Source organism: Calliopsis andreniformis, chromosome 6 (genome assembly GCF_051401765.1).
Source record: "Calliopsis andreniformis isolate RMS-2024a chromosome 6, iyCalAndr_principal, whole genome shotgun sequence".
Classification (NCBI taxonomy): domain Eukaryota; kingdom Metazoa; phylum Arthropoda; class Insecta; order Hymenoptera; family Andrenidae; genus Calliopsis; species Calliopsis andreniformis.
The window spans coordinates 9,143,847-9,162,418 of NC_135067.1; the positions used below are offsets into that span (position 1 = coordinate 9,143,847).

Genomic DNA, 18,572 nt, shown 5'->3' on the forward strand with positions numbered 1-18,572 from the left:
GGTATGCTCAAAGATGGCGCGGTTCAAGTAATCACTGAGTTTTTCTGTACTCAGAAGCTGCATACCATGTACAGATCAGTGACTCTACAATTTAGTACAGGTCGTGGAGGGGAGCAGAGCGACACAAGGGGCCCCGCTTGTATGGAACTGAATGTAATTCTCGACTCGATTTACTTAGGAATGAATATGACAAGACAGTGTCTTAGAGATTAACGGTAGAATAAGACAGTATGTACTTGTCTTTTATATCGGCATTGTTTTATGAAATTTTACGACACTTGCCTTCCCGTTATTTGCGAATCAAAATACAATAGTTTATATACATATTTTCAGAGCTACGATCGAAAATAGAATTGCTGCTGATAGCAAGAGAAGAATATCGTTTGCGCAACTCGTCAAATTTCTAAGGATCGTGTGAGCAGGAATTGAAAGGGTTCATGTGAAAATTTCAAAGGAATATACTTTAAATGATTTTCAAACAGGATAATAGGAAGGATTTTCCAAAAACAATCGGTGAACCGAATTAAATACAAAATTCCGGTAAACAGAAGCAGTTTCTTGCTGATAGTAAATTCTTTATAGACAGATATAAATAATAACAGTATTATATGTTGTCAGAAAAATCTTCCAAGAATAATAAACAGTTTGGAATGGATTATGCAACTACAGTAGAGCAGGCTGTAAAAAAATTCTACGCTGAAGGAAATAATGAAGTGCATTCATGGCTCTTGCAAATTCAAACCTCTCCAGAGGCTTGGACCTTCGTGTGGGATCTCCTGAGCCCTTCTAAGGTATATAAACCATTTCTTTTGCTCGTGTTAGTTATTAACAGTAATTGGTTAAAAATGAAGATTGTGATGCTGGTTGCAGTCTTGGGAAGTGCAGTCTTTTGCAGCTACTACATTGTACACCAAGATTTCGAAACAATGGGTTGAAGTGCCTAAAAATGAATACCCTGTTCTCCAAGAACGTTTAGTCAACATTATAAAACAACCTAATATAGCAAAGTTTGCCCTTACAAAACTTTGTCAAGCGGTAATGTTATGTGTTTTATAAAATTTTTGTGTTATGTTTGTTTAGGCTGCTTTGACGCTACCCTGGTACATTAAGAAATTCTATGGTTTTAGTTAGCTGCATTTATGGCAAAGGTTGCAGCAGAGGAAAGTAAAGAAGAGAAACAAAATGTTGTGGAAGAAATTACAAATATGTTGTCATATGACACAGTTCCTATGTTGGAATTATTATTATGTACACTTTCATCATTGCCAGCTGAGGTAGAGTATATGTGGATTATAAATTGTGCATTGTAATATGACTGTTTGTTAATTGAATAATCATTTCCTATAATTCAATAAGTTGAAGAAAAGTCATAGAACAAAAAAAAAGCCACAGGAATCATACGAGTGTTTAGCAAATGGTTGGTGTAAGACAGCATGGGTTTTACAACAAGTTTTTTCAATGTGTGATATTGAAACATTACACCAACTGGCACTAGAATGTACATTGTCTTGGCTCAAATTTAATAGTGAACTTCCCCTGGATGCAACAGGACAAATATTTCCTCACTTGTTACGTGCTGCAGCTTATTATGCACCAAACAGGTATGTATATCTCAGCCATATTTACTTTAAAGTTGTTAACATCATAATGTCCACATTTTCTATATTATATTAAAGGGAAGGTCCCAACGAAGAGAATGCTATAGGCTGGGAAGTAGTGCAAGAATGTTTGAAAATAATATTATGCGTTGGTTATGGACCAAATGGTTTACTACCTACTCTGTGGAATTGGGCACATAGTTTAGTATCTATGGCCAAACAATACAGTGGAAAATATTTTTGTGAAATTTTAGCATGTATGGGAGAAAGTCACAGTACAACTTTTTTATATGCTCTATTGGAGGATAATGAAACTGAAAAATGGACTAGTGAAAACTTGATCGAGTTACTATTACAATGTTCAGAACAAGAAGGACGTTATCCAACCGATGAAACGCGTAGTTATATTCCATTTGGATTCTGGTATTCCTTACACGATAGTGCTACCTGTCGCAACCAATACGGTCTTCCATATGGAAGTCGTACTATAGAAGTCTTAAAGCCTGTTTATATGAGACTAGTTCACGCATTGCTGCGAAAATCTACGCTTCCTTCGTCTCCGAGCGAAGCAGGAGACGCAACTGAACGAGAGCAATTTAGGTGTTATAGACAAGATGTTGCAGACACGATGGGTTATTGTTATAGGATATTGGGAGAAGATTTATTGGCGTTTTTTGGGCAAAGGTTGAGTCAAGCGATAGAAGGTTCAGAAAAGTGGACGAACATAGAGGCAATATTACACGCGCTTGAAGCTGTAGCAGACTATATCTTCTGTATGGCAGAGTGCCAATACATTCCTGCTCTTATGGATTTGATTCTCACTCGTATACCTTATGATCTCTATCCGGGAGAGGTATACCAAGACATCTAGCTCATAGAAGGTACCCATTAAATATGTACCAAACTTAATTTGATTTAATTTTTAGGTATTAGCGTCTGCCTGCTCAATAATGGGAGCATACGCAGAATGGGTAGCAGAAAATCCAGATCCCTGGCTAGAAAAAGTACTGCGAATAGTAGTTCTAGGTCTGGCCAAAGGTTCCACATCAGCTTCTCTTGCTAGCATGGCTTTAAGAGATTTGGCGAGGGAATGCGAACAACACATAGCACCTTTCACACCCTCTATTCTCACAATAATCGAACAGTCACTTCCAAACATTACACCAGGTGATCCAGAAGGAATACGACTAATGTTCGCTGCTGGGCAATTGCTAAAAACATTACCAACTGCCGAGGAACAGTTGGTCCATCTCGATGCTACGTTGGGTTTGTGCATAATAAAGATACGAGAATTGTTAAAACAACCCTTGTTCTCGGCCCGAGTTGCAGTGACGCATCAATTGAAAATGGTTAGCAGGTTCCTTGCTGGGTTTGAAAAATCTATTGGGAAGTCCTTGATGGATAGACTACTACCAATATTTGATCAAATTACTAGTCATCCTGAATGGAGTCAAGATAATGCTACCTTAGAAGGGATGTATATTTGTGCACAGAAGTCAGTGACGGTCTTAGCGCATCCAGAAGTGGATGCTGTACCTCTTCTACTGATTTTAACTCTTTCTTATCGGAACTGGCCTCACCCAGCTGCATTGGATCTTTTACGGCAGCTTGTACTCTTACTTGGTAGACATCCGAGCAATGTGATAGGTCCTGTTTTTGCCGAATTGAGCTCTATAACTCTAAGCGTTGCTAGAGCATGCAGATGTGTACGTGGTAACTTGTCAGACTGGGCAGAACTGTTGGAATCCTATTTTTTAATGTTGGCACAGGTTTGCAAAAGGAACATTGGATTATTGCTACAATTTCCAAATCAAATTCCTGAGATGCTACAGTGCGGTGAGTCCTTAGCTTCCCTGTCTCTCTTGTGTGCCTCTGATTTCCGCCAATCTTTTGTCACAGATTTATTGTACATGGTATTTTAGGAATCGATTGCCTGCCGTTGCCGGAAACGAGAACTGGTAAAGCAGCCGGGTACTTCCTTTTCTACGCAATCATGGAAAGTCAACATTTGCACTCGTTTATTCAACCAGTAGGGCAAGAAATTGTTTCCATGATATTTCGGTGTGCTTGTATGTAAATCCTCTTTTGACAATATCGTACTTGGGTAAATAATTATAAGTAACATATTAACAGCTGGAGAAATACCAAGGCACAACCTAGAGCCTCATGCGGAAGTTTTATTTGCGTTGTTTAAAATGTGCAACAAAGCCTGGTCGGAACAGTGGTTGCGTGTTGCTTTCGAAACACAATCGGAGAAATTTTCGATCACACAAGCACAAAAGAACGCCTTCATGCATGCCGTTTTGACGCCCAACAAGATAGGACTGACCGAAATGTTGAAAGAGTTAAGCCTTCACAATTTGGCTTCGGCCAATAATTCAGCTGTGACGTCGCGCAAGCAATGAGAAAATAAAGGTAAATAAACATGAGTAACTTGATAACAGAATCGTGTTTTAAGAATAAATATTATCAGTTGTTGTATAAAATAGAATCGATCAGGGTTGCAATTATCTTTTATATAACAAATGATTTTACATAAATAAAGACTGATGTATTAAAACTGAGGAAAAGAACAAAATCTGAACATAAATAGTAAAAAGAATATACATTGTATAATACATTTCATTCCATTTTATTGATTTCCATTTATCGGAGTTTTTTACAAATTTATAAACACAATATACATTTTCTTCTTTTGTTTCTTTTTCAGTCATATTATCGATTAGATCGCATACAGATTTATCTTTTTTCTTATAAATGAAAATAAACTTGTACATATTTAAAGTAAAGCAGTCAAATCGTTAACAAAAATATAAAGAGCATAAAAATTAAAGTAACATGATCATGATTATAAAGTTGGCCATACTTAAATTACGTTTTTGTCCTTCTCCTTTTCTTTTCTTTTTCTTCAATAATTAAATGATCACATTTCACAGTTGCTTTCAACTGACATACTGAACTACGTCAAGTATTAATAGTATGTATTTATTTTTATAATACTCAATACTGTCTTTCACACAAACTTTCAATTGTATCGTATAAAAATCAATTAGATATCTCCACATCGTGATAAATCGATCTTATGATATAAACCTAATTCTTCAGTATCGTTTATACAATACAACGAGTCGATCGTATTCATACAAAAGAAATCTAAAAATAATATTACTTACAACTGAGTGTTATGTACATGTATCTTCCGCGTGTATATTTCTGCACGCGTACCATCAATAGAATTCGTCTTAATCGCAATCTTTTATTACGAAATATAAAAAAGAAATGTATGTCATTTCAATATTTTGTATCATTTTGCAGATACGTCGAACATCTTTAAGTGGAATTCTTACTGTGATTTACCTCTTGTGGTATACCAAATCTCGCGGCGACTCGCGACTTTTTAGGCTTCAGTACATTCTGTGTGTTTTGTACTTGACTGGAACTAGTATGTGCTAGTTTCTGTTTTTCAGCAGTGGTGGCGGCGGTTTCAGTTTTCGTCGTCTAGAAGAAAAAAAAAGAAACAATATTAAAATTTAAAATTGCAATTGATTAAACTTAAAAAATAAAGTCAGCTGGTATTTATAAACCTTGGCAGGCGAATCTTTCTTTTTCTGTTGAGATATTGATTGTAGATTGTCTTTGGCACACTGTTTTGTTTCTTTCTCTTTAACACTGCTCTGTTTGGCAGTGATATTTCTGCTCTTTTTTTGTGCTTGTAACGGTACAAAGGACGTGCAATTCTTTATTTCCAACTTTTGCTCATTTTGAGCAGGTTTTGGTTGGGGGTGATGTTTGTACTGATTATTCTGCTTGATAACTTGTTGATACCCAGGATTTGGTTGCATTTTTGGGGCCCATTGGAGAAAATGTTGAGGTGGCTGAGGCTTAGGAGGATAAAATGGTACTCCAGGTGGTCGTACATTCGGTAACCAAGAATTATTCTGTCGATTGGAGTACCAGTGTTGAGGAGGTGGTATAAGAGTTTTCATATTAGGCAGTACATTAGCTAAATTTAATTCCTAATAAAAGAAAGAAACATTTTTGAATAAGTTAAAATAGAATACAGTCGAGTAATAAATAGAGTATCAATTATAAAATGCATTACCGTATAAACCTTCTTTGCAGCACTTTCTGCTGCTTGCTCGTGATTCATACAAGGATCTCCTACAAATATCCTCTTATCTGGCAAAAGAATATGCGCACGAATCAAATTCGTTTCTCCATCTGTAAAGTAACTATAACGCGGCATCCCAACTCCACTAGGCTGATAGTAATTTAATAATTGTGAGCAATACCAAACTGGTGCTTTTTCATCCTTAATTTTCTCACTTTGACGAGCATGCTATAAGAAATCCATTCCATTAGATTTCGTAATATCACTCTACTTCGCAATATCACAATTATCGTCCACTACTTACATCAAATAATTGCTGCACCAAAGGAGGTGTATCTAACACTTTATTCTCTTTTTGAGGAACAGTATCACTTAAAGGGACCTTTGGTGGTACAGGCTGTATACCTCGCTGTGCATTTTCATCAGAAATCTTTAACATAGCCTTTAGAAATGCACTGGGATCTTGTGGCTGCTAAAATTATAAAACGAATAATTACAAATCAATCTTAAAAAACAACAACAACAAAGAAAATGACAACAATGCTTACGGAATTCTCAGGAAAACCCTTATTAAATTGTTTTACTCTTGTACCCATTGGTGCCAGTACGGCAATTTTCCCTGGCTCGTTTAATTTCTGGAAGATCAAAAGAGTCTATGCAAAAATGTTCACACAACCATTAAGAAAATATAAACATCATTGAACTGACCTGTGGCTCGTGCAACTCATTCCACAATGCCTGAAATTCAAGCGTCGGTTTCACTGCCGTCGATTGTTCCTTTTGCGCGTTCTGCTGGACATGTTTGACCGTCGTGTACGTTTCCTGAATATTCACAGTATTCTGAGAATTATCTGAGAAGCGCAGCTTCAACGATGTCGCTGGTTCTGCTGGCAAATGATTTTTTTCCCTGTACGACGCGAAAGCCTTCGCGTTTGCGCGTATCTGAGCTTTTTGATTGGGCATGCCCACCTTCCATGTCTCCGTGAATTCTCCGTTCACGTCCACAGTTGTCCTAACTGTGTTGTTCTCTATTCTTTCGCCATGACTTATATTTATGAAGTCAATTGCCGATAGACGATACCCGCGGAACTCGGAGCATGTGTTCAAACTGAGCCCACCTTTAAGAAGTCAATTTTTATAATGACAAAATACTTGCAGACGATGTTGTTCAAATTCTATTCGCAAATAAAATGGTTTTACCCATTTTATCAATTCTATATGGACAGCACCGTTTCAATATTAAAATAAATTCAGAAGATGATGATTTCGTTTACCTGGGAATGGTTTATCAAACAATATATCGTACATTGTGTCTAACATGTTTTCTGCTTTTTGAATGCCTATTACGGTACCCTTATAACCAAGAGGAACTGTGAAGTTGTCTTTAGTACAACAAATTCTATCCAACAAGTAAGTCTGTGTTTTTGGATCAGGCGGAGATTTGCGTAAATGCAAACCGGGTTTGAAAAGTAAATGTGGCTTCACTTGCATTGGAACGATTTTACTAGTATTATTTTGCACTTTAATAAATGCATCTATTTCTTCTTCGAGCTTTTTCACTAAGCAAGACTCGAGAGTTTCTGTGCCACAGGTGCGACTTTCAATCCCTTGGAGTTGCTCTTTCACCCATGATACTATTTCGTTTAATTCTCCCTTACTACAATATTAAAAATACAATAATAAATTTAAACATCAAATCTTATATGATAATTAAATTGTAGCAGTAAGTACTGATAAACGTAAATATTTTATCAATTTCTATATTACTTATAATTAGGGATGGACTTCTCGAAATCCAGGTAAGAAAAAAGTATCCAAATTTAAAGAAATTGTCAAAAAAATATCCCATCACGCAACCATCAACAGTATTTTCTGATTTTTCAATACATCCGGTTTCATAGTCGATAAAAAGAGAAATAGATTAGATCGAGAAAAAGTTCGAATATTAGTATCACTGAATAAATATCTAGATTACAAATTTATGGAAAAATTTTGTTAGGACTTCAATTCAAAATTAAATAGTTTTGAAAATTTCGAGTTTTAAAATTTTACGAAGTTGTGAATTCCAGTTTCGAGAATTTAAAAATTAGGTTTCGACCCACCCCTACATATAATGCATTTGATTTTGTCGTTAAAAGTAACTGACCACTCACCCTTTAATGAACAATTCTTCCTCTTTAAAAATATCATTACCCACGTTATGCGATAACCGTTCGAATAATTCTGGACACTTTATCATATAATTACGGATCAAATCAACTGTTTTTAAACTATATAACCATTGCCCGTTTTCTTTTCGAGTATAACCAGGTATCTGTAACAGTGCGTGCAATGTAAGGTCACGTTACATTTTGTATGCGATCAAGTAAATGCTGAGTCTGTATCCTGCTTACTTCCTCATTCTTCTTATTGAACTTCAGATTCAATCCAACATTCTGTTTAGTACTCTCTACATCATCCGAGGTTTGTTTAACATAAATTGTACCTGTGATTCTACTTAGAAGATTACTGTGTATTCCTAATCGTTGCGCAGCTATGCTTGCGTGCATATACTGAGTTTTAAGGTCTGCTTGAATTTGTCTTATCGTGTCTAACGATGGCTCTGACACCACATTCATAGATATTCTTATTCTGCCAACCGTTTTGCATACCTCAGATTCGATTACCTGTTAAATACATTCTTTTGTATAATACTGAAATTAAATTAACATAAAGAATGAAATTTATGTGACATACTTTTCCCATTGCACCATAATGTGGGTGTCCTAACATAAAACAGATACTGCCTGGTACAAAAATATCATCGACAGTTTCATATACCGACGTATCAAAACAATGGACTTCAATATCTTTTACTATAACTTGATAAGCATAAGCAATTGTCACATCTGACCACTGTTTCTCAAGGTAAAGTTTTCCGTGACAGCCGAAGATGTATTTACTACCAACAAGTGGTCGTGCGAGGATTAAGACATTAGTTTCACCGAGCTCTATTCCAAAACGACTTTTATACCTGTCAATGAAGTATTAAATATTGTTATACATAATTGTATTACATATTTAAATTTGAATTTATCTTAGAACTTACACTTCAGTGATAAGCTTCCTTTGAAAATTCCATTGCCCAACACGTGAACCGCTAAGTTCTTCTTCATTTATATTTTCACAAGAATAACTCATTTCTGGATTAATTAAACTTAATTTTTTATCACAAGTCAAAACACTGACCACTTGAGCTTCTACCAAATGAGGCCAATTCACAAATATTCTTTTGCCTAAGAGCTCAGACGCTAAAGATGCTAAATCTGATGGAGGTGGCGGCGTGATATGTAAAATCATACTATCTTTCCACGTAGGTCTTTCAAATACTTTAACCTATGTAATAAATGAAAATGATAAGCAAAAATTACCATATAAAAGAATTAAGGAATAAATGAACTTACCCTGGCCTTTTCTAACTTTGCAGTATGTTTTATGTATCGCAGTGTAGGAAAACCAGGACAATATGTATCTAACTTTACGCCAGGGCACAATCCTCGGACTAATTTCTCTCGTGGCACGAAAATGTCTTCGCGATTTATTAATTGTACTGATGCATAACTGACAATATCAGGAAAATACTCAGGTGCTTTATAAACGCCCATATTTTCATTCGTATGAGAGTAAACATACATTGGACCATGCTTATTTCTCTCCTGTTCATCAGGTGTTAATTTATCATAATAGGGTGCCATAGCTGTAACAATCACTCGAATAACTTCCATTTTTCATAATGGCAAATAAAACTTTTGAAATTATTCCTATTTACCATCTAGTAAACTTTTTTCATCTATGAATGGAATAAGTATAACGGCTTCCCATTCTTGCTGTTTCCCATTTAAATCTGTTTTAAACTCTGCTGGATAGTAATTGATTATAGGAGATTTTTCCTCAGTTAATAACGTCTGGAATACTGTTGGTAATAATTTTTTACTATAAGGTGGCAATGCGGCTAACAATTGCTGAAATGGTAAAAATGGCTCCCCTAACTCAAATTCCAATTTTAGATCTTTAAAATTTTTTATATCCGAAATATAAGGTGCATAATGATGCGGGTAATACCACGACCAACTACAACATCCATTGTAATAATAATTTAAATTCCACTGAATTGCTCTAACATAGCCTTCAGCTTGAGAGCGTAGAAAGTCTCTGAAATAATTTATATATAATTAATAAAATTAAAAACTTTAGAAAAAATGCTGTATTATTCCTTTCAATATACTTACTCGTCTATATTTTCATAATTTAATTTGTTCATATAATAATCCCTTTTATGTTGAACAAATTCTAAATTATAAATTTCACTATCCGACTCATTATCGTCTTCATCATCTTCGTCAAACCTGCCTCCTGACTATATTAAAAAGTGTTAAATGTAACATTGAAAACAGCAAATACACAAATACATTTAAACAAGTACCATTTCCGCTGCAGATCTAAGCAAAGCGTCAAATTCTTTATCTTGTATCTTTCTCGGAGACGGAATTTCTTCGTTTTCTTCTAACTTTTTATTATTGGACTTATCGAATTCAGTGAGACACCTTCCTGTTTTACTTTCAAAATATTTTAGATCTGCGTAATGTTCAGAGAACTGTATTGTGTCAAAACGACTTAGTCTTTCCATAAATTTTTCAAATCTGTCCAATTTCAAAGTTCCCGATTCATTTATATACCCTGAAACAAATTGCGCATTTCAAATATATCCTAATAAACATTATTTTAAAAAGTTTTTTCTTTTGTTGTAGGTAAGCCATACCTCCCAACGTTGGCAGTACATCCATATATACTTGGTACAATATGGACAATGCACCGTGTGAAATGTGTAAATTTGGTAGATGTGGAATAAAATCGTTTCCCACAAGAAATCCCATCAAAACCCAATCATCAATGATTTTCTCAATGTCATAAGGGAAAGGTAGCTTTTCTTTCAACGAAGAAAACTCGTGGCTTAAATAGTCTCTTAATAGAGACAAATGAAAGAGACAAAACTTTGTCTCCTCTGGAGTTAATATTTTTGTCTGTTTTTTACCAAACTTTACTTCTTCTCTTAATAATGTAAAATATACTTCATGAGTGCATAAACCTAACATTATTAAATCAGCATCTAGACCATACAAACAATGCCTAGTATTTGGATCATAATCTGGCTGAGACTTCATGTAACGAATATAATCCATTATTTTGTGTTCCCCTTCTCCTGGAACCTAAAACATTTTTTATATCCTTGTGAATTCTCTAATTATTTAACATACAATTTGTCTAAATTCAGATATAGGGGAATTTAGTACCTGAGATCCACTGAATATAACTTTGCATTTTTGCCAAAGTTTGTCAGTTGAAATCTTGTACGTAATAAAATATTTCAACTGTTTATCCAGCTTAGCCATAAAAAGCGTTCCTGGAGTTATACAGTTTGAGTCAAATCTATTTTCCTTTGGCAATTCGATGCCTTTAGCTCTTGCATTGGCTTCTTGTATTTCAGCATCTTTTGCTGCTCTAAAACGTCTACTTCTTTGTTGATTAATCTTAGCACGTGGTGCTACCCCATCGATTGCAAGAAAGAATAATTTCTGAGGTTGAATCATACGAAATAATATTTCAATATAATAAAATATCTTTTTAAATATTTCTTCTTCTGTGATACGAAATTGAACATCATTGTCATTAGGATGTGAACATCCATGTATAATACCATTCATGTCTAAATATAAATTATCAAATTCTGGTATCTGTAAATAATGACGTAATCATTATTATACATTGAATCTATAGCTAGAGAAGTCATTAAGATATACTTTAATGTATCTATGTGTGTGAGATAACACTGTTATATATTTTTTAAAACAAATATTGATAGAAATTTAATGATACAACTTAGAGATATACAGTTATTCTTGGCTATATGAAGTGTAAAATATGTATAAAATTCTGGAAAAAATATTATTACGCATTTATTTTCTTCATTACCTGATAATCCTTTAACATTTCACTAAGGCAAGGATATCTTTCACTTATATACCTGAAGAATTTTGGTATACCCATTTTGATTGAAGTCTTTTTTAATTACTCAAAAGTTTCTTGTGGTTCCTGCTGTAACGGCTACACTTACAATTTTACTTGTCGAAAGATTATTGTTATAAAAATTAAAAATCTTCAACCATAAGTTTACTTTTATCGTTTTTGCTTCAATACATTCATAGACAATTTAGATGTAAACAGATGGGAAACTCGTTGCGTTTGTAACATATAACAATAGCGCTTCGATGGCAACTAATGGAAAAATTATCCTCCCTAAACAGTGATTACCAATAATAACAGAGTAAATAAATAATAGATTCTCTTAAGAAGGTTTGTACTAGTTCGTATATTGATATATTTAATATATTTATGTATGCACTTAATTTCTTTAAAGGAAAAGATCGTTATAAAATTATAATTTCGAGTTTTTTGTTATCATACATTTTCATTTTTCATTATCATTAAACAAATATCACTTACATACATTTTGATTTAAGTTATTTTTACAAATCAGTATAACAAACGAACATTTTTTCCTACTGAAATTCCCCTTTCAATTGCTATAAAAATATGCAAAACTAATTTTGCATCTTGTGCTAAAACTGAACTTTTAGTTTACCCAGTACTATGGAATTTTTAATCTGTACTACATACATAAGTACAATGCATTAGGTCAAGCGTTTTATTTCATTGGCTATTATAATATTAATGAATATTAAAGGCTGTAAAAAATTCTTTTCTCCCTAAAGAAGAAAGATTACTGAAATTGCATATGAAAATGCAAGAGAACACTTCCGGTCGAATGGTAGCGTTTTAAAGTTACTATAGAATCGATAGAAGTTCAGAATGGAAGCCAGTCATAAACAGCTTATTTATCTTCCTAATAATCGTTCACCTCGGTTATTTGCAATACAAAAAACGTCATCCTGAGGCTTTAAGCAGGTACTGTTGATATTTTTTTTCAATTTCGATTTTGTCCGTATCGCAAATGTATTCTCATTTCTTACTTAAATTATACATCATCGTCGACTTATCTTCTGTTTTCGAAAACTTAACCTTTAGCTGGATTGAAGTAATTATCAATGTAAGATCTGCAATTTTACTCACGCAAAAGTACAAACGTGTAATGTTTTATAACTGTAAGGTAAATGGTTGAGGAGGGTATTTCATTTTTGCACATTATCAAATGGAATAATATTTTTTTAAGTAATCATTGAAGTTTTGTTTGTTATCAGATGATCAATGTTGGAAGGATGGTATTGTCGTTCAATTGCAAACAACAATGCAGATGCAGAGGACGATGATGAAGATAGCCCGGAAGAGGAAGTGCCTAATTACAAGGATCAGTATCGAAATCTTAAAAGGAAATTGAAGTTTCTGATTTATGTATGTAAATTTAAAAGCAATGTGTTCAAAAGATATTCTTCTAAATGACACTAATGTTAGATCGAGATGAAACTTGGTGTTTATTATGGAAAAAAATTGTAAATCCTAAATATGAAATCTCAGTTTCTATTATTTATGTCTTTGGAAGCTAGACATCCTTATATACTACATGAAACTTACCAATTTTCATCTGGATTGGCTATAAGTATCATTTGGAAGTATAGTCTATTTAAATGCTTTTTGTACCTTTTTTATTTATTTGAATATGGCAACTTAATATCTGTTTTAGGAAAATGAATGTTTCCAAGAGGCTCTGCGATCTACGCAGAGGAAATTACTTAAAGTAAATAGAGACAAAAGTTTTTTACTGGATCGATTGTTGCAATATGAAAAAGTAGATGCATCATTTAGCGAAAGTGATGAAACAGAATCCTCAGACGAAGAAGTTACTCGTCTTGATACTTCTAAAAGGTGAAGAGACAGAGTATTATAGAACTGTACCAATAGGAGTCCAAGTCCCAATTTCATTAAACAAATTTTAATCTCTACTATTTTGGTGTTAGATTTACAGCTTAGTGTGGACTCCTATAGGGACAAAAATACTGTATTATTATTTAAATTAGTTTCATATACTTATAAGATATATTTCTTGAAGGAAAAAGATAGAAATGGGCATTAGTAACCACACTTCACATCATATGCCAACAGTAACAAAGCCCCTCAACGCCAGTAAGAAGAAAAAACCTACTCCAAAAGTGGCGAAATCAAATAATATACCAATAGTAAGTGATCTCTTATAACTATAATTAATAATTATATCATGGAAATGTTGTGTATTTTCAGGTACAATCATCCAATAGCATAGTACCAATGTCTTTAATGTCAGATGGTCATATGACACCAGAAGAAGTCGAGAGACATTTAGAGTCTCGTCAAACTTATTTGGAACTAGTACCCGAAAAAGCACCACCCACAGTTCCAACAGAAATGTTCAGCAATGATCCTTCATTGGATAGGTGAATAATTCGCTCGCTTGTTACGAAACTCATACAAGATTTATTATTATATCCGATTTTGTTTTTATAGCGAGTCGAATGAAATCGGAGAGTTAGAAACATCTCCGAGCAATATGGGCGAAGATTGTCTTAGTGTAGACATGATGGCTGAGTGATAAACATTCGTTTATAGCTTAGCGATAAATTACAAATTGCACATAATTATTGCGTTAATATTACCGTATTCAACTAACGTAATCATTTTCGTAACATAATACACATTTTTATACATATAACAGAATGGTCACGAGTATCGACAATTTTCTTCACTCCTTTACTCTTCCTTGTTTCAGTTTTTATAAAAAAAACAGTATGGCAGGTATTTGTAATATATCTTTGTATGTAAAGGAAAAAAACATTAAATTTTGTTATGCTCTGTAACCAAATTCGGATTTCAATTATGTACGTTAGCGCGTGACCTGCTAAGTTTAAGTTTGGGGAGGCGGGGTGATGCCCTTTTGCGCCCTCACCGAACGTGGCCACTGACCTGAATGTTATAAAAGCGAAAAAAAAAGATCGTGAGCTTCAGTCGAAAATTGAGGAACGGTCGAGAACGATCATTTTGGAAGAGGCATTCGCGGCCCATTGACACGTTTACCGTTCTAGTTTCTCTTTCTTTATATCTTGTGTTCCTGTGGGTATTTAGTGTAAATAACTGTGTTCCTTTTGTGTTGTTTATTTCAAATAATTGTGTTTGTTCTGTGGTTTTCTGCTTCAAATTAATTGTGTTATTTTGTTCCTTCGTGCAAATCTATTTCGAAAATGAAACAACGTCGACACGATGTCGGATGTGATTGAGTAACCGCTCTCCCCAAGATATAATAAAATTATATGGATTATAACGATAATTCGAATATTTCGTTTGCAATATTTGAATTGTAATAGTTTTTCAGTTGTTTATTTTTTTTTTTTCGATACGTTGCGTACAATTCAATAGGTTATTATTTAAATGAAACATTTAAATAAAACATTGTCATTTAAATGAAACATTGTAAAAATAACTTAAAATGACTGATGAGAAGAGTTCAATTGAGAGTATTTTGGAAAAAATAATAGAAAAAGTTGAAACGGAATGTAATCAAGAGAAAAACTTTACTAAACCGGCGATTAAACGGAAACTCGATGACAATCTGACAACAAATAAAAGACGTAAATTAACTTTGCGTGAGTCTTTTGATGAGGAAATATACTGTCGTATCTGTTACGATACTTTTCAACAGTTACCCATTATACATCCCTGTAAATGCAAGGTTGGCTAATCAATTTCTTTATCGATACATATTTTACAGTAATGAAGGCAATAAACTAAATTTCTTCAAGGGTACCATGGGCGCAGTTCACTTAAAATGCTTAGAACGCTGGTTAGAGGAAAGTAATAGAAGTAGCTGCGAATTATGTGGACATCAGTTTGTAGTTTCGCGCACTCCACGCTATCATGCTTTCCAATCAATCATAATCTGGTTGTGTTTGAAACAACGACACCACCAATTATATGTTCGCAGCTTGAGGGCGGATTTAATACGAAGCGCCATTATTACGCCAATGGCGATCGGATGCTCGTATGTGTGTATAATCGCAGCTGACTTTTATGCCAAAAATAATTACGATAATTTCCCTCCAGCACGGTGGACTACGTATTTGTTATTAGCAACAATGTTTTTTTTACTTTTCTCATACTTTATATGGATGTATATGGCAATACAGTATCACCAAAAAGTTTGGTTTTATTGGTGGCAAAAGACAAGTACAGTAAGAATTCTATTGAATCCAGAAAATATAACTCCAATAAACTATAAATCTAATATATCACAAGTTTAACGATTACTGAACACTCTGATTCATGTGGCGATGGAATATTTTTTTCCGCTGTACAGTTACTAGGATGCTCTTCTTTTAATCGAAATTTTTCCTCGGCTTAGTTGCGATATGTATATTCGTACTTTACTTCCGTCTGAAACTTTCTTCACCCAGATCTACAAAACAAGGAAATTATTATTCAAATAAATATAATAAGAAAAACGAGTAGTTCTATGAATTTAGAAAATTATCGTTTACTTACTGCTTCGGTTCCAATAGCTGAAATGTTGGCAGCAAACCTCGTTAAATCCTTCCCTTCTACATAGACAGGTTGTCCGCGGTGAAACCTGTAATTGTTCAAATTGAATACAAAATTCAATTCTTGTGAAAAGGAACTAAAAATAAATAGTACCATCGTCGTTCGTGTAGAAGTTTTCCATCTTCTATCCTAGTTTCTACTAGGGTTGTGTCAGAAGGTGGAGAAATATGGGACGAAGGTATATTCACTGTATTGTAATGTGGTAATACTACTGTAAACAAAAAAATGCTATTAATTTATGCATATTGCGACAAAACATTTAATCAGTACCTGGTTTTCGAACAGTAGTCAGTACTTTACCGCGACTAATGGCTTTTAAATCACTTTCGATTTCTTTTTCATCTAATAAGTAGTTTAACTGTGCCGGAGGAGGTTTCCTTCGCTTTTCTACTTTCTCGGGGACAGGATCGTTTGGTCGTCTCCGCAATTTCCTTGTCATTACAGGCTTGACCTAATCCATAAATAAAAGTAAATAAGCAAATAGGTAAAAGTAAAATTATTAAGTCTATACCTCCATGGAATCGCCTGTGAGTTCCATTGTATGTCGATCAGATTCAATCATCTTTCTTTTTTCTTCCATATCAGTTAACAAATTCTCTTTTAAATCTATTTTTTTTTCTTCAAATTCCTTGACTGCTGCTTTCTTTTCTAATATGTAATCTCGTTCTACCCATTCCGTTAAGTAATCGCGGTAAATTGTATTTAATCGTAATCTAAAAACAAATGCTTAGTCAAAAAGGAATACAAATCACAATAAAAATATACTATATTTGATAAATCTAAACCTTTCTTTGTATTGTGCTTCCAAGCGTTTTAATTTGCGATTATATTCTGGATGAGTACCATCCTTCAATTGTTGTAACTGTTTCTTCAGACTAGCTAGTTTATCCTGATAAACTCTGAAAAAGTTATATCACTTAATAAATTATTGTCTCAAACAGTGATATCTTTCTGCTACAAATATATGGCTTCAACATAATGTAACACGTATGCTATATTCTGGTAAACATATTAATGGTTTATTACTCAAGGTTTTCAATTAAAACTTCAATTGAAACTAACTATAATGCTAATAAAATGCTGAATGCAAAATCCAAATGGACATAGCTTACACCTAGAAAGCTCAAGTAGTAGCAACGTAGGCTATAGAAGTTTTAAACTTAATATATAGGCTTCATTAACTTACTGCTCTTTTATTTCTGTATATTCTTCCGATTTACCAAGGTCAGTTTCACTTGCCTCTTCCGTATCTGCAAATGCATACAAATTATTAGGAAATTCAGAAACATCGTAAATTATGTCAATAAACACTTATACCTTCATCACTCTCATCCTGTTCCTCTGCTTCCCGCTCATCCTCTAAATATTCTTCGTTATCTTCGTCAATATCGTAATCGTCCTGACCATACATGGTCGAAAACGGCGAATCTTGATATGACATTTTACGGTACAGTAATCATTTCCTTATTTTAGAAGACACGATTATTTAGAATCAATGGGGACACAGTAAACAAACAGTCGTTCTCGGGACAGGTTAAGCTGTCAATTGCATTTTTAATGAAGAGAAAGATTTACTGATAGAAATAAATTAGTAGAGAGTAAGAGTATATTAGAAAAAATGTATATTAAAAAGAAATTTTTAAATATATCACTTTTGTTTATTTGTACTACAGAACTCGCCTATCACAGGCATCAATCATAGAATACAATTCTATAGCTTCCATTGAAATTAATCCTCTGAAGAGCCTTCAGTGTGACAGCAGGTTTTACAATTAATAATTGTAACTTAAAATACGTTCGATACAACAAAGTATAATAAATTGTTTGTAATCAAAATCTTCATAAACATTTTCATTTATTCGTATTTATTTATTAAAAGCTACAGTTTAGTTTGCTTTTTTGTAAATTCGAATATTCATCTCGTGTTTGTTGTTTAAAACTGTTTTGAGCTTTTTGGAAGAACAATTTGAGAATGATCTATCAACTATTCTAAATATATATACACGTTTAGCATGCGTATATATATGGATTTATGTAATCCAGCACATTTTTGTAAGAGCATAAGTCAGTATATTTTTGATCAGTTTTACTCTTGGCAATTGACATTACGCATTTGCGTTTAAATACGCTTGATAGTCTGACGATTGGCAGCACTTGTTAACGTACTTCGCAGTTGTATAGTTGCGGTTTTAAAATGAATGCACGAGTAATGAAACGAATTTAAATTGATACTGATTTTCCCTCGC

At 33.7% G+C, this 18,572-nt stretch overlaps 5 protein-coding genes across 10 annotated transcripts; 3 read left to right on the forward strand and 2 right to left on the reverse strand.

Annotated features, from left to right (window-relative positions):
• The first annotated feature begins 89 nt into the window (after positions 1 to 89).
• On the forward strand, positions 90 to 10,744 carry Cdm (importin-13-like protein cdm). Of its 3 annotated transcripts, none has more exons than XM_076380102.1 (11): positions 90 to 228; positions 334 to 540; positions 619 to 791; positions 871 to 1,035; positions 1,128 to 1,274; positions 1,357 to 1,601; positions 1,677 to 2,451; positions 2,525 to 3,434; positions 3,521 to 3,667; positions 3,732 to 4,013; positions 4,914 to 5,173. In XM_076380102.1, the coding sequence occupies exons 3-10, from the start codon at positions 651 to 653 to the stop codon at positions 4,001 to 4,003; spliced, it is 2,802 nt and encodes a 933-aa protein (XP_076236217.1). In that variant the 5' UTR covers positions 90 to 228; positions 334 to 540; positions 619 to 650; the 3' UTR covers positions 4,004 to 4,013; positions 4,914 to 5,173. The 3 variants fall into 3 exon arrangements, with proteins under 3 accessions (XP_076236217.1, XP_076236216.1, XP_076236218.1); XM_076380101.1 differs by lacking the exon at positions 4,914 to 5,173 and adding an exon at positions 10,497 to 10,744 and having other exon boundaries at positions 91 to 228; XM_076380103.1 differs by lacking the exons at positions 90 to 228; positions 334 to 540; positions 871 to 1,035; positions 4,914 to 5,173 and adding an exon at positions 10,497 to 10,744 and having other exon boundaries at positions 653 to 791; positions 1,081 to 1,274.
• Pcm (5'-3' exoribonuclease pacman) lies at positions 4,153 to 11,823 on the reverse strand. Its single transcript, XM_076380104.1, has 18 exons — positions 11,719 to 11,823; positions 11,040 to 11,480; positions 10,508 to 10,955; positions 10,172 to 10,425; positions 9,978 to 10,105; positions 9,518 to 9,900; positions 9,153 to 9,445; positions 8,798 to 9,084; positions 8,446 to 8,722; positions 8,103 to 8,375; positions 7,863 to 8,023; positions 6,984 to 7,366; positions 6,418 to 6,827; positions 6,258 to 6,344; positions 6,014 to 6,181; positions 5,701 to 5,937; positions 5,183 to 5,614; positions 4,153 to 5,096 (listed from the first exon to the last, which is right to left on the reverse strand). Exons 1-18 carry the CDS (start codon positions 11,791 to 11,793, stop codon positions 4,929 to 4,931), a joined length of 4,905 nt encoding a protein of 1,634 aa, XP_076236219.1. The 5' UTR covers positions 11,794 to 11,823; the 3' UTR covers positions 4,153 to 4,928.
• Positions 11,824 to 12,532: 709 nt separating this feature from the next.
• LOC143180696 (uncharacterized) lies at positions 12,533 to 15,141 on the forward strand. Its single transcript, XM_076380603.1, has 6 exons — positions 12,533 to 12,711; positions 13,005 to 13,155; positions 13,445 to 13,626; positions 13,811 to 13,937; positions 13,999 to 14,171; positions 14,242 to 15,141. Exons 2-6 carry the CDS (start codon positions 13,012 to 13,014, stop codon positions 14,324 to 14,326), a joined length of 711 nt encoding a protein of 236 aa, XP_076236718.1. The 5' UTR covers positions 12,533 to 12,711; positions 13,005 to 13,011; the 3' UTR covers positions 14,327 to 15,141.
• A 75-nt stretch (positions 15,142 to 15,216) lies between these two features.
• LOC143180697 (E3 ubiquitin-protein ligase MARCHF3) lies at positions 15,217 to 16,028 on the forward strand. The gene is made up of 2 exons (XM_076380604.1): positions 15,217 to 15,460; positions 15,531 to 16,028. The coding sequence occupies exons 1-2, from the start codon at positions 15,218 to 15,220 to the stop codon at positions 16,026 to 16,028; spliced, it is 741 nt and encodes a 246-aa protein (XP_076236719.1). The 5' UTR covers position 15,217.
• Positions 15,917 to 18,422, reverse strand: LOC143180695 (sin3 histone deacetylase corepressor complex component SDS3). 4 transcript variants are annotated; one of them, XM_076380602.1, is made up of 8 exons: positions 17,644 to 18,422; positions 17,513 to 17,576; positions 17,112 to 17,225; positions 16,838 to 17,039; positions 16,627 to 16,777; positions 16,420 to 16,534; positions 16,270 to 16,354; positions 15,917 to 16,183 (listed from the first exon to the last, which is right to left on the reverse strand). In XM_076380602.1, the coding sequence occupies exons 1-8, from the start codon at positions 17,765 to 17,767 to the stop codon at positions 16,088 to 16,090; spliced, it is 951 nt and encodes a 316-aa protein (XP_076236717.1). In that variant the 5' UTR covers positions 17,768 to 18,422; the 3' UTR covers positions 15,917 to 16,087. The 4 variants fall into 4 exon arrangements, with proteins under 4 accessions (XP_076236717.1, XP_076236716.1, XP_076236715.1 ...); XM_076380601.1 differs by having other exon boundaries at positions 16,420 to 16,537; XM_076380600.1 differs by having other exon boundaries at positions 16,597 to 16,777; positions 17,644 to 18,421.
• Between the last annotated feature and the right edge of the window lie 150 nt (positions 18,423 to 18,572).

Coding starts and splice junctions, on each gene's coding strand:
- LOC143180695 (XM_076380599.1), bottom strand. CDS start 17,767: ATGTCATATCAAGATTCGCCGTTTTCGACCATGTATGGTCAGGACGAT. Junction 17,040..17,111: donor GAAGCACAATACAAAGAAAG/GTTTAGATTTAT, acceptor ATTTGTTTTTAG/ATTACGATTAAATACAATTT. Junction 16,538..16,596: donor GACTACTGTTCGAAAACCAG/GTACTGATTAAA, acceptor TTTTGTTTACAG/TAGTATTACCACATTACAAT.
- LOC143180696 (XM_076380603.1), top strand. CDS start 13,012: ATGTTGGAAGGATGGTATTGTCGTTCAATTGCAAACAACAATGCAGAT. Junction 13,627..13,810: donor CGTCTTGATACTTCTAAAAG/GTGAAGAGACAG, acceptor TATTTCTTGAAG/GAAAAAGATAGAAATGGGCA. Junction 13,938..13,998: donor AATCAAATAATATACCAATA/GTAAGTGATCTC, acceptor GTGTATTTTCAG/GTACAATCATCCAATAGCAT.
- Pcm (XM_076380104.1), bottom strand. CDS start 11,793: ATGGGTATACCAAAATTCTTCAGGTATATAAGTGAAAGATATCCTTGC. Junction 6,345..6,417: donor ATGAGTTGCACGAGCCACAG/GTCAGTTCAATG, acceptor TTGATCTTCCAG/AAATTAAACGAGCCAGGGAA. Junction 6,182..6,257: donor AGGGTTTTCCTGAGAATTCC/GTAAGCATTGTT, acceptor TTATAATTTTAG/CAGCCACAAGATCCCAGTGC.
- LOC143180697 (XM_076380604.1), top strand. CDS start 15,218: ATGACTGATGAGAAGAGTTCAATTGAGAGTATTTTGGAAAAAATAATA. Junction 15,461..15,530: donor TACATCCCTGTAAATGCAAG/GTTGGCTAATCA, acceptor AATTTCTTCAAG/GGTACCATGGGCGCAGTTCA.
- Cdm (XM_076380102.1), top strand. CDS start 651: ATGGATTATGCAACTACAGTAGAGCAGGCTGTAAAAAAATTCTACGCT. Junction 1,275..1,356: donor TTTCATCATTGCCAGCTGAG/GTAGAGTATATG, acceptor TAATTCAATAAG/TTGAAGAAAAGTCATAGAAC. Junction 3,668..3,731: donor CATGATATTTCGGTGTGCTT/GTATGTAAATCC, acceptor ACATATTAACAG/CTGGAGAAATACCAAGGCAC.